The 18,506-nt window shown below is 38.0% G+C and overlaps 1 protein-coding gene across 6 annotated transcripts in view; it reads right to left on the bottom strand.

Moving 5' to 3' along the window:
- LOC126412793 (uncharacterized) overlaps nucleotides 1–18,506 on the bottom strand; it is a 113,831-nt gene that overhangs the window by 24,183 nt on the left and 71,142 nt on the right. For all 6 annotated transcript variants that reach the window (XM_050082570.1, XM_050082569.1, XM_050082571.1 and 3 more), the window contains 2 exons: nucleotides 2,244–2,416; nucleotides 2,069–2,170 (listed from right to left, as the gene is read on the bottom strand). In XM_050082570.1, the coding sequence (XP_049938527.1) occupies nucleotides 2,069–2,170; nucleotides 2,244–2,416 (275 nt within the window). The remainder of the gene's footprint in view (nucleotides 1–2,068; nucleotides 2,171–2,243; nucleotides 2,417–18,506) is intronic.

Genomic DNA, 18,506 nt, shown 5'->3' with positions numbered 1-18,506 from the left:
ATTGGGGAGAAGAGAAGTTTGTGGCACAACTTGACCAGAAGAAGGGATCGGTTGGTAGGACATGTTCTTAGGCATCAAGGGATCACCAATTTAGTATTGGAGGGCAGCGTGGAGGGTAAAAATCGTAGAGGGGGACCAAGAGAGGAATACACTAAGCAGATTCAGAAGGATGTAGGTTGCAGTAGGTACTGGGAGATGAAAAAGCTTGCACAGGATAGAGTAGCATGGAGAGCTGCATCAAACCAGTCTCAGGACTGAAGACCACAACAACAACAACATATACAGAGGCTGTCCCAGAAGGAATGGTCAATATTCAGAGATACAACAGGACCACTCATTTGCAGCAAGAAACATCATATGTACATATGTCCTACTCCAAATAGTTTTCGATACCAAACATATTTAATCGACACTTGTTTTGGGGCTAGTGGTGCAGATGTGTGTGTTTTAGTCACCCAATCTTTTAAACATTTTATTCTTGCCTGAACTACCTTTCTGCTTTCAGCCTCTTTGCTTGGTGTGTCTTTCTGCCAGTGAACATGCAGTTGTTGATGATGTGTTGCAAATGAAATGGTGTGAGGGATGAGAGAGTATCAGAGAGAAGCAATGGTTAACAGTGTTTGTACACATACTGGCTAAAATACAGCAAATCTACATTAATGAAGGATATGCAGATATGGTGTATGTTTATAGCTTCTACGATGTTAGTGCTCCTGCTGCTGCCGAAGAATGCCATCAGTGCTTTCTTACACGCCGAATTCCTATCAGAGTTTTCAGCACATTATGTGAAACAAGATACTCTTTCAAGTTCCCATTTTCCTTCTGAACATGTAGTTCAAGAACATGTGCAATAGCAACACGTTGTTGAAATGGTGCAATGCAGTCCTCCTGATTTGCAGGACTAGTTACACAAGATTGAACAGATAGTTAACTGTGACCTTATAATAGGAAACATCCTGACATTAGTTTGAAGTAATTTATGGAAACCATGGAAAACAACCAAAATCAAGATGGTTATATAGAGATTGGAAACTGCACCATCACAGATACAAGGCCAGTCTGTTTAAAATAGTACAACATAATTTGGATTACCCATTGTGTAGAATACTGTTTTGTGAAGAAGTTATTTAATAATTGGCCTATAAGTTTCAAAACTTGTGTAAAGAAACAAGGCTCTCCACATCCAAAATTTTCTTCCTCAGCCTAGAAACAGTAGAATTTCAGTGCCACCCATGGATTATGGCTAGATCTTATATCTCTCATAACCTCAGGGGACCCTGATGCAGTTTGGAATTCCTGTGTGATGGTCTGGATAGATGTCTACCTATTACACATTACGATCCTCTTCAACTGTCGGCGGTCTCTGTCAGTCAACAGGCGAGGTCGGCCTGTACACTTTTGTACTGTACGTGTCCCTTCTAGTCTCCACGTCAATATCACATTGGAAACAGTGGAGCTATGGATGTTTAGGAGTGTGAAAATCTCGTGTACAGACATATGACGCAAGTGACACCCAATCACCTGACCACGTTCGAAGTCCATAAGTTCCGCGAAGCACCCCATTCTGCTCTCTCATGGGGTCTGGTGACTACAGAGGTCGCTGATATGGAGTACCTGGCAGCATGTGGCACCACAATGCACCTAATATGAAAAACATGTTTTTGGGGTGTCCGGATACTTTTGATCACATAGTGTGTGTGTGTTTCACTACACCACTACCTACTACAGCCGAAGATCTAGTAAACCCTATATTTTATCAAAAGCACTGAACCTCACAATTAGTGAAAATGAATTATCTCTACCAAAAAGTGGATACCAGAAACACAAGCTGTAGGAAAACAGAATAGTCATGAGACTGATGCCTGCCTAAAATACTTTTATCCTCCAGCACCACTCCTTTCAGATCTCTTCAGATTGGAACTTAGTCTCATACAATGTCCACTTCTTTTATCATTGCTACCTATGCCAACCATTCTTCCTTCCTCCTTCCTGCCTCTCAAAACAACAAAATGAATAAACGGAAAGAAAATTTAGAGCTAGAACTACATCAGCTGAAACTGTACTCTACCTTCTTAAGTTCCTCTTGAAAAGCCTCACTGCTTTCAATAAACTTCTTCTTCTTAGCTTCAAACTTCTCTTCAATTTGTTGAAGTTCTGCCTCTAATTTTTTCTAGAACAGATGTATCACATCAGATAACTATATGAAAATAAGAAGACAGATTCTATGGAGTATTCACACATACCTGGTGCATTGTTAAGGACTGAACCTGTCGTTTTAGGACTTGCATGCGAGCTGTAGTGACAACAGAGCGTACATCAGGTACAACAGCATCAGAAAAAATTTCATTTATTAAGCGATGATTCCTAAGGTAGCGTGCATATGCTACATGTTTGACTGAGTACCCATCATCTTGATCTAAAAGAAAAAGAGAACAGATGTTTCAGAATTTTCTTGTCTATACCTGATGAAACACTAATCATTTTATTTCTGATCAATGTAAAGCAACAAAAAATTTAAAGCAAATGAGTGAAAACTAAAACAGCATTATAAATAATACACCAAAATGAAGGTAGGAGGACTAATGGTTGTAACAATAAATAGATGAATATACATGGTCCAGTCACATTACTGTGACCACCGCCTTTGTCTGAAGTCAATGTGCAATAAACACACACAGATGTCAGATGGCAGCACTAGCAGTTTATAACGAGTCACCCTCCTCTAACATTTTTTTTTTTTTTTTTTTTGTATGTGCGGTTGGATATGGGTGTGTGTGCGCGAGTGTATACCTGTCCTTTTTTCCCCCTAAGGTAAGTCTTTCCGCTCCCGGGATTGGAATGACTCCTTACCGTCTCCCTTAAAACCCACATCCTTTCGTCTTTCCCTCTCCTTCCCTCTTTCCTGATGAAGCAACCATTGGTTGTGAAAGCTTGAATTTTGTGTGTGTGTTTGTGTTTGTTTGTTTGTTTGTGTGTCTATCGACCTGCCAGCGCTTTCGTTTGGTAAGTCACATCATCTTTGTTTTTATATATATATATATATATATATATATATATATATATATATATATATATATATATATAGAGAGAGAGAGAGAGAGAGAGAGAGAGAGAGAGAGAGAGAGAGAGAGATAACTGAAACCATGTATGTTATTGATTCTTGCAATTTTTTTTTTTTTTTTATCTCAGCTGTTTCACTGGAAGAATTCATATGATTTTGTATACGATGTATCATATTTCAGGCTAAAACGTATAAGAAAAGAAATTAATGTGTTACAATCAATATGTACTAACAGTTAAAATTGCTCTCGTTTTAAAAATAATTGAAATTACAAAATTTGTGGCATACTTAAAATTCACATTATTAATTGCACAATCTAATGCTAATTATTGAACAGTGCTGTCTTTATCATAATGCAGAAGTGGAGCAATTACCTAAAGTTCAAAATGGCATGATTATTGGTTTTTGGCCTAAGAGTGAAAGCATTTCCGAACTGGCTAAGTTTGGAAATAGTTTTTGTGCCGCCATGGTTAAAGCGTGCCGTGGATGGCAAAATGGCACTAACCAAAACAAGTGCTGAAGCACCTGTGGTGCACCACATGCCATAGATGATGGGTGAACAACAACAGTTGCACAGATGTGTATGGCCAAATAGACCTGCAACTGTTGAGCAACTGATCGCTCAGACAAACCAAGGGGCAACAGTGTCTTCTCAATGCCCATTCAGTGGTTGCCGCTGTATTTGGACTTCCACAGAATGCACCTGGTTTATGCACCCACGTTGACTTCCGTTCGCCGATGATGGAAGCCGGAATTTGCACATCAATATCACAACTAGACAGCGCTGTGTGGCAACAGGTGGTTTTTTTCCAATGAATCACATTTACTGCTCCATCGGACGAATAGTCATTGATGTGTACAACGTGAAACGTGTGAAAGCAAACACCCAGCAACAGGAGGGAGCATTATGGTCTGGGGAGTGTTTTTGTGGCATTCTCTTTGTGATCTCATCATTCTGATCAGCAAAAGAGATCAACAAAAGTATGCATCTATACTTGGAGACCATTACCAAACCTACATACAGTTTCTTTTTTCTCGGCATGGCAGTATCTACCAGCAGCACATGGCAACATGTCACACAGCTCGCAGTGTACATGCATGGTTCGAAAAACACCCAGGTTGAGTTTACTGTACTATTCTGGCCACTAAGCTCTCCAGATTAAAACCCTATCAAAAATCTGTGGGGCCACATCAATTGGGGTGTTCGCGCTATGGATACTCAATCGCCAAACATAGCACAACTGGCCACAGCACTGGAGTTGGCATGGCTCCAGATCCCTGTTATTACCTTCCAGAACTTCACGGACTCTCTTCTCGCAGCAGTCCATACTAAATGGTGGTTATGCAGGTTTCTGATTGGCGGTCACATCGATGTGACTGGACAGTGTATTTCTTACACAGTTTCTCTTGTATCTGAGCATTCAATAAATACCATAGCACCATTTAGACCCAACCTGGCATGTCAAGATTCATCCAATGCGTGCACTTACTAAATTTGTGAGTTTATGCAAACACAATTAGCTAATAGTTGCCACTTCTGCATTTTAGCTGTGATAAGATCGCTCCTTTGACCTCGCAAGGTGGTGCAAAACATACTGTATGTTCTTGATGATTTATAACTTACTGCCATCAACAGGAAAAGTAGTAAAAAGGTACTGTGCCTAACTTTTATCAATTTAGCTCTTTTTAGCTGTACTGAAATACAAAATAATCATATTTCTGTAATCATGATTTTAAGATTAACAAAATATTACAATAATTTTTTCCCATGTTACTGAAACTTATCACAAGCAGAAATAGTATTCCAGTACATAGTTGACCAGGAACCATTGTTGTCTGCTGCAATTTCTATATTTTCATTGTCAGTCTTCTCGGCAATGCAGTACGTTATAGACATGTCTTCTAAATATCCAGATTTTGCTGAAGCAATTGATGATATACAGTCAGTCAAATGTATTATCAATCAGAAATGCTGCAAAGAAATATGGAATTCCACGAACTACCTTGGGAGACCTTATAACGGGAAGACAAATGGGAAAACACGGAAAAATGTTTGGGTAATAGCAAAACATTATCCTTACAAAAGTGGACAGAATGCAAAACTGTTCAGAAACAAATTTCCTGGAGAAGAGTGGGTGGACAGTTTCATTCATCAAAATGTTATGCTGTCAATGAGAATTTCCAGAAACATCTCAGCTAAGAGAGCAAAAGTATCAGTTTTAAACAGTCAGTAACAATTTATTTTATGTTGTATGAAGGAATTTTTATTTTCTCCGTTTGAAATTATTACTTAAAATATATATATTTTAAGTAATAATTTCGAGTGTATACCCGTCCTTTTTTCCCCCTAAGGTAAGTCTTTCCGCTCCCGGGATTGGAATGACTCCTCACCCTCTCCCTTAAAACCCACTTCCTTTCGTCTTTCCCTCTCCTTCCCTCTTTCCTGACGAAGCAACTGTTTGTTGTGAAAGCTAGAATTTTGTGTGTATGTTTGTGTGTCTATTGACCTGCCAGCGCTTTCGTTTGGTAAGTTACATCATCTTTGTTTTTAGATATATTTTTCCCACGTGGAATGTTTCCCTCTATATATATATATATATATATATATATATATATATATATATATATATATATATATAGACACACACACACACACACACACACACACACACACAGATTGACACAGAACTATTTTGCACAGCTTGAAGAGACTCTAGAGGGTTATCACAGCCTCCTAACATTCTAGATCATGATGAGACCAATCTAGCTGAAGAACCTGGTAGAAAAGTTTGTATTTTCAAGCCACGAACCAAGTATCCAGAGAGAAGAACGAACCCTTCTAAATCAGCAACCACTATCAAGCTTGCTGGTGTAGCCAATGTCAAAGTGATATGAAATGGAACAAGCATGTGAGAAATGTGGTATGAAAGGCAAATGATCGACTTTGGTTTACTGAGAGAATTTTAGGAAACTGGTTCACCTGTAAAAGGAGACTGCATATAGAACACTGGCATGACCTATTCTCGAGTACTGCTTCAGTTTTTGGGATCTGTAACAGATCAAATTGAAAAAAGACATCAAAGCAATTCAGAAGTGAGCTGCTAGATTCGTTACCAGTAGGTCTGAACAACACGTAAATGTCACGGAGACGGAGATGCTTCAGGAACTGAAATGCGAATTCCTGTAGGGAAGGTGATGCTCCTTTCAAGAAACACTATTTTGAAGCTGACTGCCAAATGATTCCACTGTCGCCAACATACATTGCGTGTAAGAACCACGAAAATAAGATACAAGAAATCAGGGCTCATATGGAGGCGACATATGGACAGTCATTTTTTCCCTTGCTCTATTTGCGAGTGGAATAGGGGAGTAAATGACTAACAGTGGTACAGAGTACCCTCCACGACACACCGCATGCTGGCTTGCGGAGTGTCATGTAGATGTAGAAGCAGAAGAGAAGTCATGGAAACTAACACAAAAATAAAATAGTCAGAATGTCAGGATCCTAGTGATGGGGATGAAGACAGGCGGTAATCCACTAAAGATTCATCATATGAATGGGTTGAAGAGGAAGTAACAATTTTTATGACCCTTTCAGATTCCTGTTCAAATATCCTGAGACAGCGGATGTGAGTCTTGTTGACTATGATCAAATAGGAAGACAACTTCAGCTTCTGTTTCTTTGGAGAGCAAAAGGAAGTTTTAAAATTTGTTGCAAATTTCCACGACTACCGTATTTACTCGAATCTAAGCCGCACCTGAAAAATGAGATTCGAAATCAAGGAAAAAAATTTTTCCCGAATCCAAGCCGCACCTGAAATTTGAGACTCGAAATTCAAGGGGAGAGAAAAGTTTTAGGCCGCATCTCCAAATCGAAACAAAGTTGGTCCATTGTAATATGAGACACAATTTAGGTCGAATGAATGACGATAGAGCTACAGTAGTTTGGTTCGAGTCGTAAGCTTAGAAGTTAAAGCTTTACCAGGTAGCCATTGCTATGTGTCAGGCGCTCCGTCCGTATTTATATGGGTACCCTTCCTTTTTCACGTGCTTCGTCTGGTTTGAACTGATTGCTTATTTTTCTTTGATCTGATAAGTGCCGTTCTCTTTGTTATAGGTGTTTACGTCACTCTAAGCTGAAGATGCATTACTGTACTGTGTCATGCATTGTTTGTCGCATTCTGATAATGAGTGTTTACGGCCTGTCACCGCTCGCGGCATGCCTTCCTTTTGCGCACGCTACCGCCGCTTTAAAAAAAAAAAAAGCGAAACAATGGCAAGAGACTGCTATTTGTTGTTACTTACACTGCTGCATTCTTTGATAATGATCAACAAGAACCAAATAATAGACTGCGTATGATAGAACATATTCTGAACGAGAGTTTAGCGAAAATTTTTCTCCGTTTCAAAATCTTTGCAGATGCCTCTTTAGTACATTACATTCTGCACAGGAATTAGAGTCATCTTAGATTTAAAAATCTAGTCAATTGCCGTGCTTCATTTCTGACTGTATCACTATTACGCATAAGAATAATACGAATATAAACATAACATGATATGTATGTTCTTCCGCGTTTGCTTTTGTCGCGCTCGAGTTTCGCAGTTTATTAGGCAGACAGAATTTAAATGAGATAGCAACAAACACGAAAGAATACATGGCAAAATGTTTATATTCGTATTATTCTTATGGTGAAGAGAATACTGCATGTGATTCACAATTCATAAAAGTTCCTATTAGCAACCATCTCTTCTCACAAGCAGAAAAAATTCAGAACGTAGGTATGTTTGTCAATATGGCCAACTCTTAACAGTCTCGCCAGTCGGATTTTCGTAGTACATTGAAACGCTGCAACATTCGGAGATGAACAATACGGAATTTGTATTTACTTCGATGGATAATGTATGAAAATGCAGTGGTCGAAACTCGAGGCGGAGGAAAAAAAAGCTTGTCTTCCACTTTTTTTTTTTTTAAATTTATTTACTGACGCAGAGGTTTTGGCGCCAGTATTTATCTTTGTGCCTGCAAAGCATGCTTGTGTAGTGCTACATATATTCGACGGCAGAAGTTAGTTGTGGCGGCACCTACCAACATTTTTCAGAACTTCCGCTTACTTTGCACTCGATTCTAAGCCGCAGGTGGTTTTTTGGATTACAAAAACCGGAAAAAAGTGTGGCGTAGATTCGAGTAAATACAGTATGATATTAACTAGGAGCTCACATGGAGGTAAACCATATTTACTATATTTTTAGGGCCATTATATTAATTATTTCAGTAAAAACTTTGATAATATTGTGTGTAAGTTGACAATATTTTACGTCTGAGAATTGAATAAATTGAAATTCATGAGCATGAATGTTTATAATGTATGCTCTTAAAACGTCTTGCGGTCCACATATTCCGATCCTAAAATTCGTATTTAAAAAATTAGGAAATAAATAAATACAAATAAATAACAATATAATCCAATAGGGATGCCAATATCGATTGGAATGTGTGTGAATATTCATAAAGTGGTAGTCAACTTAACACTGAATCCTGGGCTGAATCAACTGGTGCTTAAAATGTTTCCTCAGTGACCGTGGAAGATAATAAAAAGAAAATGACAGGAAACAGTCCTTTTGTTGTGAGCTACAAGATACTATTTTCAGAGAAAATGGAGACCACTTTGTCTTTCAAGTAGCGTCAAAAATACGAACAAAGCGATTAACTCTAGAAGACCTGGTGGTACAGAATTTGAGAAAAATTTTGAAAATTAAGATTCCTTTAAACAAAAAACTATAATTTATCTTACATTTGCAATACTATGGATGGGCATCTAACAGTGATACACCTCTGTGATTTGTTTAATTGTAACTATTTGTCTGTGAGATTTACTCTTGTAATTTTAAACTTTCCACAAACAGCCATTGATGAAATTCCCTGTGATTCACAGCCAAAGAGTAACACACACATATGTGAAAAGATCATTTGTGACACCAACTGAAGTAATATCTGTAGCTAAGAACCACTTGATTAAATTACTGCTAGAACTCTTGACAATCATGAACTGCTAAATAATTTAGGCCAAGAAAAACATGTTGGCATTTCAGAAAATTAATCATACAGTTTTGCTTTAAAACCCACAGAGATGACAGCACACTTATGCTCTGGCAATACCACAATTTTGCCATGAATTTATTTTTCATGGACGTTAATTCCTCCTAAAAGTTAAAACTCAAAATCAAGGAAAAAAATTTTCCCGAATCTAAGCCACACCTGAAATTTGAAACTCGAAATTCAAGGGGAGACAAAAGTTTTAGACCGCACTTCCAAATCGAAACAAAGTTGGTCCATTGTAACATGAGACACAACTGAGGTTGAATGGATGAAGATACAGCTACAGTAGTTTGGTTCGAGTCTTAAGATTAACAGTTAACCCTTACCAAGTAGCCATTGCTAAGTGTCGGGTGCTCTGTCCATATTTATACAGGTACCCTTCCTTTTTCATGTGCTTCGTCTGGTTTGAATCAATTGCTTATTTTACTTTGATCTGATAAGAGCTGTTCTCTTTGTTATAGGTGTTTACGTCACTTCATGCTGAAAATGCATTACTGTACTGTGTCATGCATTGTTTGAAGCTTTCTGATAATGAGTGTTTACAACCTGTCGTCGCTCTGGGCATGGGTTGCTTTTGTGTGCGCTACTGCGGATTACAATTAAAAAAAAAAAGATAGGAATTGTCTCATAAGCAAAACAATGGCAAGAGACTGCTATTTGTTGTTACTTACACTGCTGCTTTCTTTGATAATGATCAACAAGAACCAATTAATAGACAGTGTATGATACAAGATGTTCTGAACGAGAGTTTAGCAAAAATTTTTCTCCATTTGAAAATCTTTGCAGACGCCTCTTTATTACATTTCTGAATTAGATTCATCTTAGATTTAAAAATCTAGTCAGTTGCCGTGCTTCATTTCTGACTGTGTCACTATTCAGCTTAAGAATAATACGAATATAAATGTGACATGATATGTATATTCTTCCGCTTTTGCTGTTGTCTCACTCTAGTTTCGTAGTTTATTGGGCACACAGGATTTAAATGCGATAGCAGCAAACACGAAAGAATACATGGCATAATGTTTACATTCTTCTACCTTTTCTTTTAATTTATATACAGACGCAGAGGTTTTGGCACCAGTATTTATCTTTGTGCCTGGAAAGCATGCCTGTGTAGCGCTACATATATTCGATGGCAGAAGTTAGTTGTGGCGGCACCTACCAACATTTTTCAGAACTTCCGCTTACTTTGCACTCGATTCTAAGCCACAGGCGATTTTTTGGATTACAAAAACCGGAAAAAAGTGCGGCTTTGATTCAAGTAAATATGGTACTAGTTGGCAAGCAAGGAAATACACATGATAAATACACAATGTGTGGGTTCTAGTATTAAATGTAGATAAGTATTCTCGGGAGAAGAGAGAGCAGTGGAACGTGCAAACTGCACTCTAACACTCTTACTCCAAAAAGTTTGGCAATAATTTATACCAAATCACACTAAAGAAAAATGTGTATTTCATTAGCGTGGAATGCTTTCAGCTTCTTTAGTATGCCGAAATGTGATACAAATCTGTGAGAGTTTTAATACACCACCACCACCACCACCACCACCACCACCACCAACACTGAGTTCATTACTAAATTATTTGTCTAGGAACAGCAGTGCCTACTGCGACACATGCTTGAGGGCTTTCAAAAACTAAGGTGACTTCAAATTGCACAGGCAATGTACATTTGATTATTGATCTTTTTTTTGTTATGTTGGTACACACGTCCCGAACATATGTTCACAGTTTCAAGTGTACAACATACTTCGTTTGTTTTCGACAGTTAGAAAGGTCAGATGTGTTTTAGTGTACTCTGCTATTTTTGATTATTATTAAAAAAACTGGAGCAAAGAATTTGCATCAAATTTTGTGCGAAGAATGGAATCAAGTACTCTAAAACACCTGAAATGTTGACAATGGCATATGGTGAGTTTGCTCTAAGTAAAAAAAAAAAAAAGTTTACAAGGGGTCAAGCTCTTCCAAGATGGCCGAGAAGATGCAAATGACAAACCTTGCTCTGAACATACCAGCACATCAACAACAGATAATAATGTCGAAGCTGTGAAAAAAATTGTTTTGGAAAATAGTCTAATTAGTGTAGGAGAAGTTGCTGAGGATGTTGGCATATCGGTCAGCTCATGTCATGCAATTTTTTCAGATGGTTTGGGCACAAAATGTTTGTCAGCAAACTTTGTTCCAAAACTTCTCAACTTTAATCAAAAGAAACGTCCTATGATCACTGCTCAGGAGCTTTTCAATGACGTCAATAATGATCCTGATTTGCTCAAAATGGTCATAACTGGTGATGAAACATGAGTTTATGGTTATCATGTCAAAACCAAAGGCCAGTTGTCCCAATGGAAGCATCCAAGAGAGCCACAACTGAAAAAGCATGCCAAGTTCGATCAAATGTCAAAAGTTTTGCTCACTGTTTTCTCAATTGCCATGGCGTAGTGCATCATGAATTTTTGCCTCAAGGTTTTACGGTCAATAATGAGTATTACCCTGAAGTTCCGCACTGCTCAAGAGAAGCAATATGCAAAAAAAGTCAGGAATTGTGGAAAAACAATTCACGACTTTTGCGCCTGCTTAATCATCATTGCTTGAGAGAGATTTTTTGGCCAAAAACAACACGACAATCATGCCTCAGACACCATATTCACCAAATCTGGCCCCCTGTGACTTGTTTCTGTTCCCAAAACTGAAGAGACCTGTGAAAGGACAAAGATTTTCAGTGATTTATGAAATAAAAACTGCGTCGCTGGAAGTACTCAAGACTGTACCAAAAAGTGCTCATGAGAAGTGTTTCGAGGATTGAAAGAAGCATTGGCACAAGTGTACTGTATCTGAGGGGGATTACTTTCAAGGGGACAACATGAATATTGATGAATAAATAAATATTTTTTTTATAAAAATATAAAGTCAACTTACATTTTGAATACACCTCGTATGTTTCATATGGTGAAACATCAGGAAGAAGTTTCTTGCTTATAAATTAATTTAACCGAATAACCAAAAATTTTAACTTATCTGATAACTGGGTGTTAGGCAAAAGCCGTTAAATGTACTTAGAGCAATATTCAGGTGAACAACTCCCTGTGTAACATCGTATTTCTATATTTCTTCCATGTATCAGGTGCAAATGCTTACATTAGAATGAATGAAATAATAATAATAATAATAATAATAATAATTATACCCCACTCATGGTTACTACAAATATTGGAAATATACAAAGTAGATCCTAAATTGATACGGTTCCTAAACATAGTAATGAAAAATTGGAAAACCACACTTAATATCCAAACAAATTCAAATAATATCACGTCACAGCCAATACAGATTAAGCGTGGAATATACCAAGGAGACTCATTAAGTCCTTTCTGGTTCTGCCTTGCTCTGAACCCACTATCCAACATGCTAAATAATACAAATTATGGATACAATATTACTGGAACATACCAACACAAAATCACACATTTGCTATACATGGATGATATAAAACTACTGGCAGCAACAAATCAACAACTCAACCAATTACTAAAGATAACAGAAGGATTCAGCAATGATATAAATATGGCTTTTGGAACAGACAAATGTAAGAAAAATAGCATAGTCAAGGGAAAACACACTAAACAAGAAGATTACATATTGGATAACCACAGCGACTGCATAGAAGCGATGGAAAAAACGGATGCCTATAAATATCTAGGATACAGAGAAAAAATAGGAGTAGATAATACAAATATTAAAGAAGAACTAAAAGAAAAATATAGACAAAGGCTAACAAAAATACTGAAAACAGAATTGACAGCAAGAAACAAGACAAAAGCTATAAATACTTATGCCATACCAATATTGACCTACTCATTTGGAGTAGTGAAATGGAGTAACACAGACCTAGAAGCACTCAATACACTTACACGATCACAATGCCACAAATATAGAATACATCACATACATTCAGCAACAGAAAGATTCACATTAAGCAGAAAGGAAGGAGGAAGGGGATTTATTGACATAAAAAACCTACATTATGGACAGGTAGACAATTTAAGAAAATTCTTTCTAGAATGAGCAGAAACTAGCAAAATACACAAGGCAATCACTCATATAAATACACTGGCTACACCACTGCAATTTCATAACCACTTCTACAACCCTTTAGATCACATAACATCAACAGATACGAAGAAAGTAAATTGGAAAAAGAAAACACTTCATGGCAAGCACCCGTATCATCTAACACAGCCACACATCGATCAAGACGCATCCAACACATGGCTAAGAAAAGGCAATATATACAGTGAGACAGAAGGATTCATGATTGCAATACAGGATCAAACAATAAACACCAGATATTACAGCAAGCATATTATTAAAGATCCCAATACCACAACAGATAAATGCAGACTTTGTAAACAACAAATAGAAACAGTGGATCACATCACAAGCAGATGTACAATACTAGCAAATACAGAATACCCCAGAAGACATGACAATGTCGCAAAAATAATACATCAACAGCTTGCCTTACAACATAAACTTTTAAAACAACACGTTCCTACATACAAGTTGTTGTTGTTGTTGTGGTCTTCAGTCCTGAGACTGGTTTGATGCAGCTCTCCATGCTACTCTATCCTGTGCAAGCTTTTTCATCTCCCAGTACCTACTGCAACCTACATCCTTCTGAATCTGCTTAGTGTATTCATCTCTTGGTCTCCCTCTACGATTTTTACCCTCCACGCTGCCCTCCAATACTAAATTGGTTATCCCTTTATGCCTCAAAACATGTCCTACCAACCGATCCCTTCTTCTGGTCAAGTTGTGCCACAAACTTCTCTTCTCCCCAATCCTATTCAATACTTCCTCATTAGTTATGTGATCTACCCATCTAATCTTCAGCATTCTTCTGTAGCACCACATTTCGAAAGCTTCTATTCTCTTCTTGTCCAAACTATTTATCGTCCATGTTTCACTTCCATACATGGCTACACTCCATACGAATACTTTCAGAAATGACTTCCTGACACTTGAATCAATACTGGATGTTAACAAATTTCTCTTCTTCAGAAACGCTTTCCTTGCCATTGCCAGCATACATTTTATATCCTCTCTACTTCGACCATCATCAGTTATTTTGCTCCCCAAATAGCAAAACTCCTTTACTACTTTAAGTGCCTCATTTCCTAATCTAATTCCCTCAGCATCACCAGACTTAATTAGACTACATTCCATTATCCTCGTTTTGCTTTTGTTGATGTTCATCTTATATCCTCCTTTCAAGACACTGTCCATTCCGTTCAACTGCTCTTCCCAAGTCCTTTGCTGTCTCTGACAGAATTACAATGTCATCGGCGAACCTCAAAGTTTTTACTTCTTCTCCATGAATTTTAATACCTACTCCGAATTTTTCTTTTGTTTCCTTTACTGCTTGCTCAATATACAGATTGAACAACATCGGGGAGAGGCTACAACCCTGTCTTACTCCCTTCCCAACCACTGCTTCCCTTTCATGTCCCTCGACTCCTATAACTGCCATCTGGTTTCTGTACAAGTTGTAAATAGCCTTTCGCTCCCTGTATTTTACCCCAGCCACCTTTAGAATTTGAAAGAGAGTATTCCAGTCAACATTGTCAAAAGCTTTATCTAAGTCTACAAATGCTAGAAACGTAGGTTTGCCTTTCCTTAATCTTTCTTCTAAGATAAGTCGTAAGGTCAGTATTGCCTCACGTGTTCCAGTGTTTCTACGGAATCCAAACTGATCTTCCCTGAGGTTGGCTTCTACTAGTTTTTCCATTCGTCTGTAAAGAATTCGTGTTAGTATTTTGCAGCTGTGACTTATTAAGCTGATAGTTCGGTAATTTTCACATCTGTCAGCACCTGCTTTCTTTGGGATTGGAATTATTATATTCTTCTTGAAGTCTGAGGGTATTTCGCCTGTTTCATACATCTTGCTCACCAGATGGTAGAGTTTTGTCAGGACTGGCTCTCCCACAGCCGTCAGTAGTTCCGATGGAATATTGTCTACTCCGGGAGCCTTGTTTCGACTCAGGTCTTTCAGTGCTCTGTCAAACTCTTCACGCAGTATCGTATCTCCCATTTCATCTTCATCTACATCCTCTTCTATTTCCATAATATTGTCGTCAAGTACATAGCCCTTGTATAGACCCTCTATATACTCCTTCCACCTTTCTGCTTTCCCTTCTTTGCTTAGAACTGGGTTCCCATCTGAGCTCTTGATATTCATACAAGTCGTTCTCTTATCTCCAAAGGTCTCTTTAATTTTCCTATAGGCGGTATCTATCTTACCCCTAGTGAGATAGGCCTCTACATCCTTACATTTGTCCTCTAGCCATCCCTGCTTAGCCATTTTGCACTTCCTGTCGATCTCATTTTTGAGACGTTTGTATTCCTTTTTGCCTGTTTCACTTACTGCATTTTTATATTTTCTCCTTTCATCAAGTAAATTCAATATTTCTTCTGTTACCCAAGGATTTCTACTAGCCCTCGTCTTTTTACCTACTTGATCCTCTGCTGCCTTCACTACTTCATCCCTCAAAGCTACCCATTCTTCTTCTACTGTATTTATTTCCCCCATTCCTGTCAATTGCTCCCTTATGCTCTCCCTGAATCTCTGTACAACCTCTGGTTCTTTTAGTTTATCCAGGTCCCATCTCCTTAAATTCCCACCTTTTTGCAGTTTCTTCAGTTTTAATCTACAGGTCATAACCAACAGATTGTGGTCAGAGTCCACATCTGCCCCTGGAAATGTCTTACAATTTAAAACCTGGTTCCTAAATCTCTGTCTTACCATTATATAATCTATCTGATACCTTTTAGTATCTCCAGGGTTCTTCCATGTATACAACCTTCTTTCATGATTCTTAAACCAAGTGTTAGTTATGATTATGTTGTGCTCTGTGCAAAATTCGACCAGGCGGCTTCCTCTTTCATTTCTGTCCCCCAATCCATATTCACCTACTATGTTTCCTTCTCTCCCATTTCCTACACTCGAATTCCAGTCACCCATGACTATTAAATTTTCGTCTCCCTTCACAATCTGAATAATTTCTTTTATTTCATCATACATTTCTTCAATTTCTTCGTCATCTGCAGAGCTAGTTGGCATATAAACTTGTACTACTGTAGTAGGCGTGGGCTTCGTATCTATCTTGGCCACAATAATGCATTCACTATGCTGTTTGTAGTAGCTTACCCGCATTCCTATTTTCCTATTCATTATTAAACCTACTCCTGCATTACCCCTATTTGATTTTGTGTTTATAACCCTGTAGTCACCTGACCAGAAGTCTTGTTCCTCCTGCCACCGAACTTCACTAATTCCCACTATATCTAACTTCAACCTATCCATTTCCCTTTTTAAATTTTCTAACCTACCTGCCCGATTAAGGGATCTGACATTCCACGCTCCGATCCGTAGAACGCCAGTTTTCTTTCTCCTGATAACGACATCCTCTTGAGCAGTCCCCGCCCGGAGATCCGAATGGGGGACTATTTTACCTCCAGAATATTTTACCCAAGAGGACGCCATCATCATGTAATCATACAGTAAAGCTGCATGCCCTCGGGAAAAATTACGGCTGTAGTTTCCCCTTGCTTTCAGCCGTTCGCAGTACCAGCACAGCAAGGCCGTTTTGGTTATTGTTACAAGGCCAGATCAGTCAATCATCCAGACTGTTGCCCTTGCAACTACTGAAAAGGCTGCTGCCCCTCTTCAGGAACCACACGTTTGTGTGGCCTCTCAACAGATACCCCTCCGTTGTGGTTGCACCTACGGTACAGCTATCTGTATCGCTGAGGCACGCAAGCCTCCCCACCAACGGCAAGGTCCATGGTCATGGTCATGGTCATGTGGTATACACCACAAAATGTACTGGAGAATGATGAATACAAATTATACTGGAACAGAACCATTATAACAGATAAAACAACACCACATAACAAACCTGACATACTCACCAATAAAAAGAAGAAATTAACACAACTAATCGAAATATCCATACCCAATACAACAAATATATAAAAGAAAACAGGAGAAAAAATTGAAAAATACATCCAACTGGCTGAGGAAGTCAAAGACATGTGGTATCAGAATAAAGTTGACATCATACCAATTATACTATCAACTACAGGAGTCATACCACACAATATCCACCAGTACATCAATGCAATACAGCTACATCCAAACATATATATACAACTACAGAAATCCGTAATTATTGATACATGTTCAATTACCCGAAAGTTCCTAAATGCAATATAACACATACCGTACAGTTAAAAGGAAGTGACGCTTGATCAAGGTCCGCGTCACTCCATTTTTAACCGGTCTTAACGTCTGAGAAAGTGAAGGAAATAATAATAATAATAATAATAATAATTATTATTATTATTATTATTATTGATTATTTAACCACAATAATTATTATTTTTTAACAATAATAATGTCAATAATGATAAACACTACCATCCCAAGTGATAGCAGGATCGATGAGGAAGAACTTAAACTTGCTTTATTACATGACTTGAAAGTCAAACGACAGCAATTCCGGTGCAAAACAGTGGAAGTGTCCCATTGGTTTGATACACTGGGAGCTGTGTTGATCTTAGTGGACACTTGAAAACGATTGGCATGGATAAAATATCCATTTGCCAACTACAAAAAGCCACTTTACTGGAATTTGCACGAATTATCCGCTGATACACCACACAGTCTTAGACATTAGGGAAGTGGCCAAATAGTGATAAAATATGAAAACCAGCATACTGAACTCATTTGCTGCACTTACTGTAGTATAATAATAATAATAATAATAATAATAATAATAATAATAATAATACTCTGATGAAGAACTCATCCGAAAGCTGGTAATGTTCTGTCTTATGTATGTACCTGTCAATGACTCAGTATCTGAATTGCTCTGTGAGTTGTTGCCATCCCTCCTTAAATTACCTATGAAAATATTGGTGTTACAGATGACCCTCATGAAGACCAATAACAATTAGAAAAATCTTCATGCAAATAAACTGTGTCAGTTATCTCTATAATTCCAGTTTTGCATGAAATATAGTATCATCTATCTGAACTATAGTCAGATCCACAAATGATGGCAGTTCGTGCAGGTCGAGACAAGGATGGGGAATGCAATGTTGCCGGTTCCAAGCAACAGTTGAGGTACACGCATACGCGTGCTTTGCACTTGATGTAAGTGTGCATCCTGCAACTTATTATGTCTCTCACTTGCTTGTGTAGAATTTGTCGCTTACTGTCACCATCAGCCATGACAACTCACAACAAATGGGGTAAAAATTCACTAAATAACTCACTGTCATCATG

The sequence above is a fragment of the Schistocerca serialis genome, chromosome 7, assembly GCF_023864345.2.
Source record: "Schistocerca serialis cubense isolate TAMUIC-IGC-003099 chromosome 7, iqSchSeri2.2, whole genome shotgun sequence".
Classification (NCBI taxonomy): domain Eukaryota; kingdom Metazoa; phylum Arthropoda; class Insecta; order Orthoptera; family Acrididae; genus Schistocerca; species Schistocerca serialis.
This window is presented reverse-complemented; position numbering and strand designations above follow the sequence as displayed.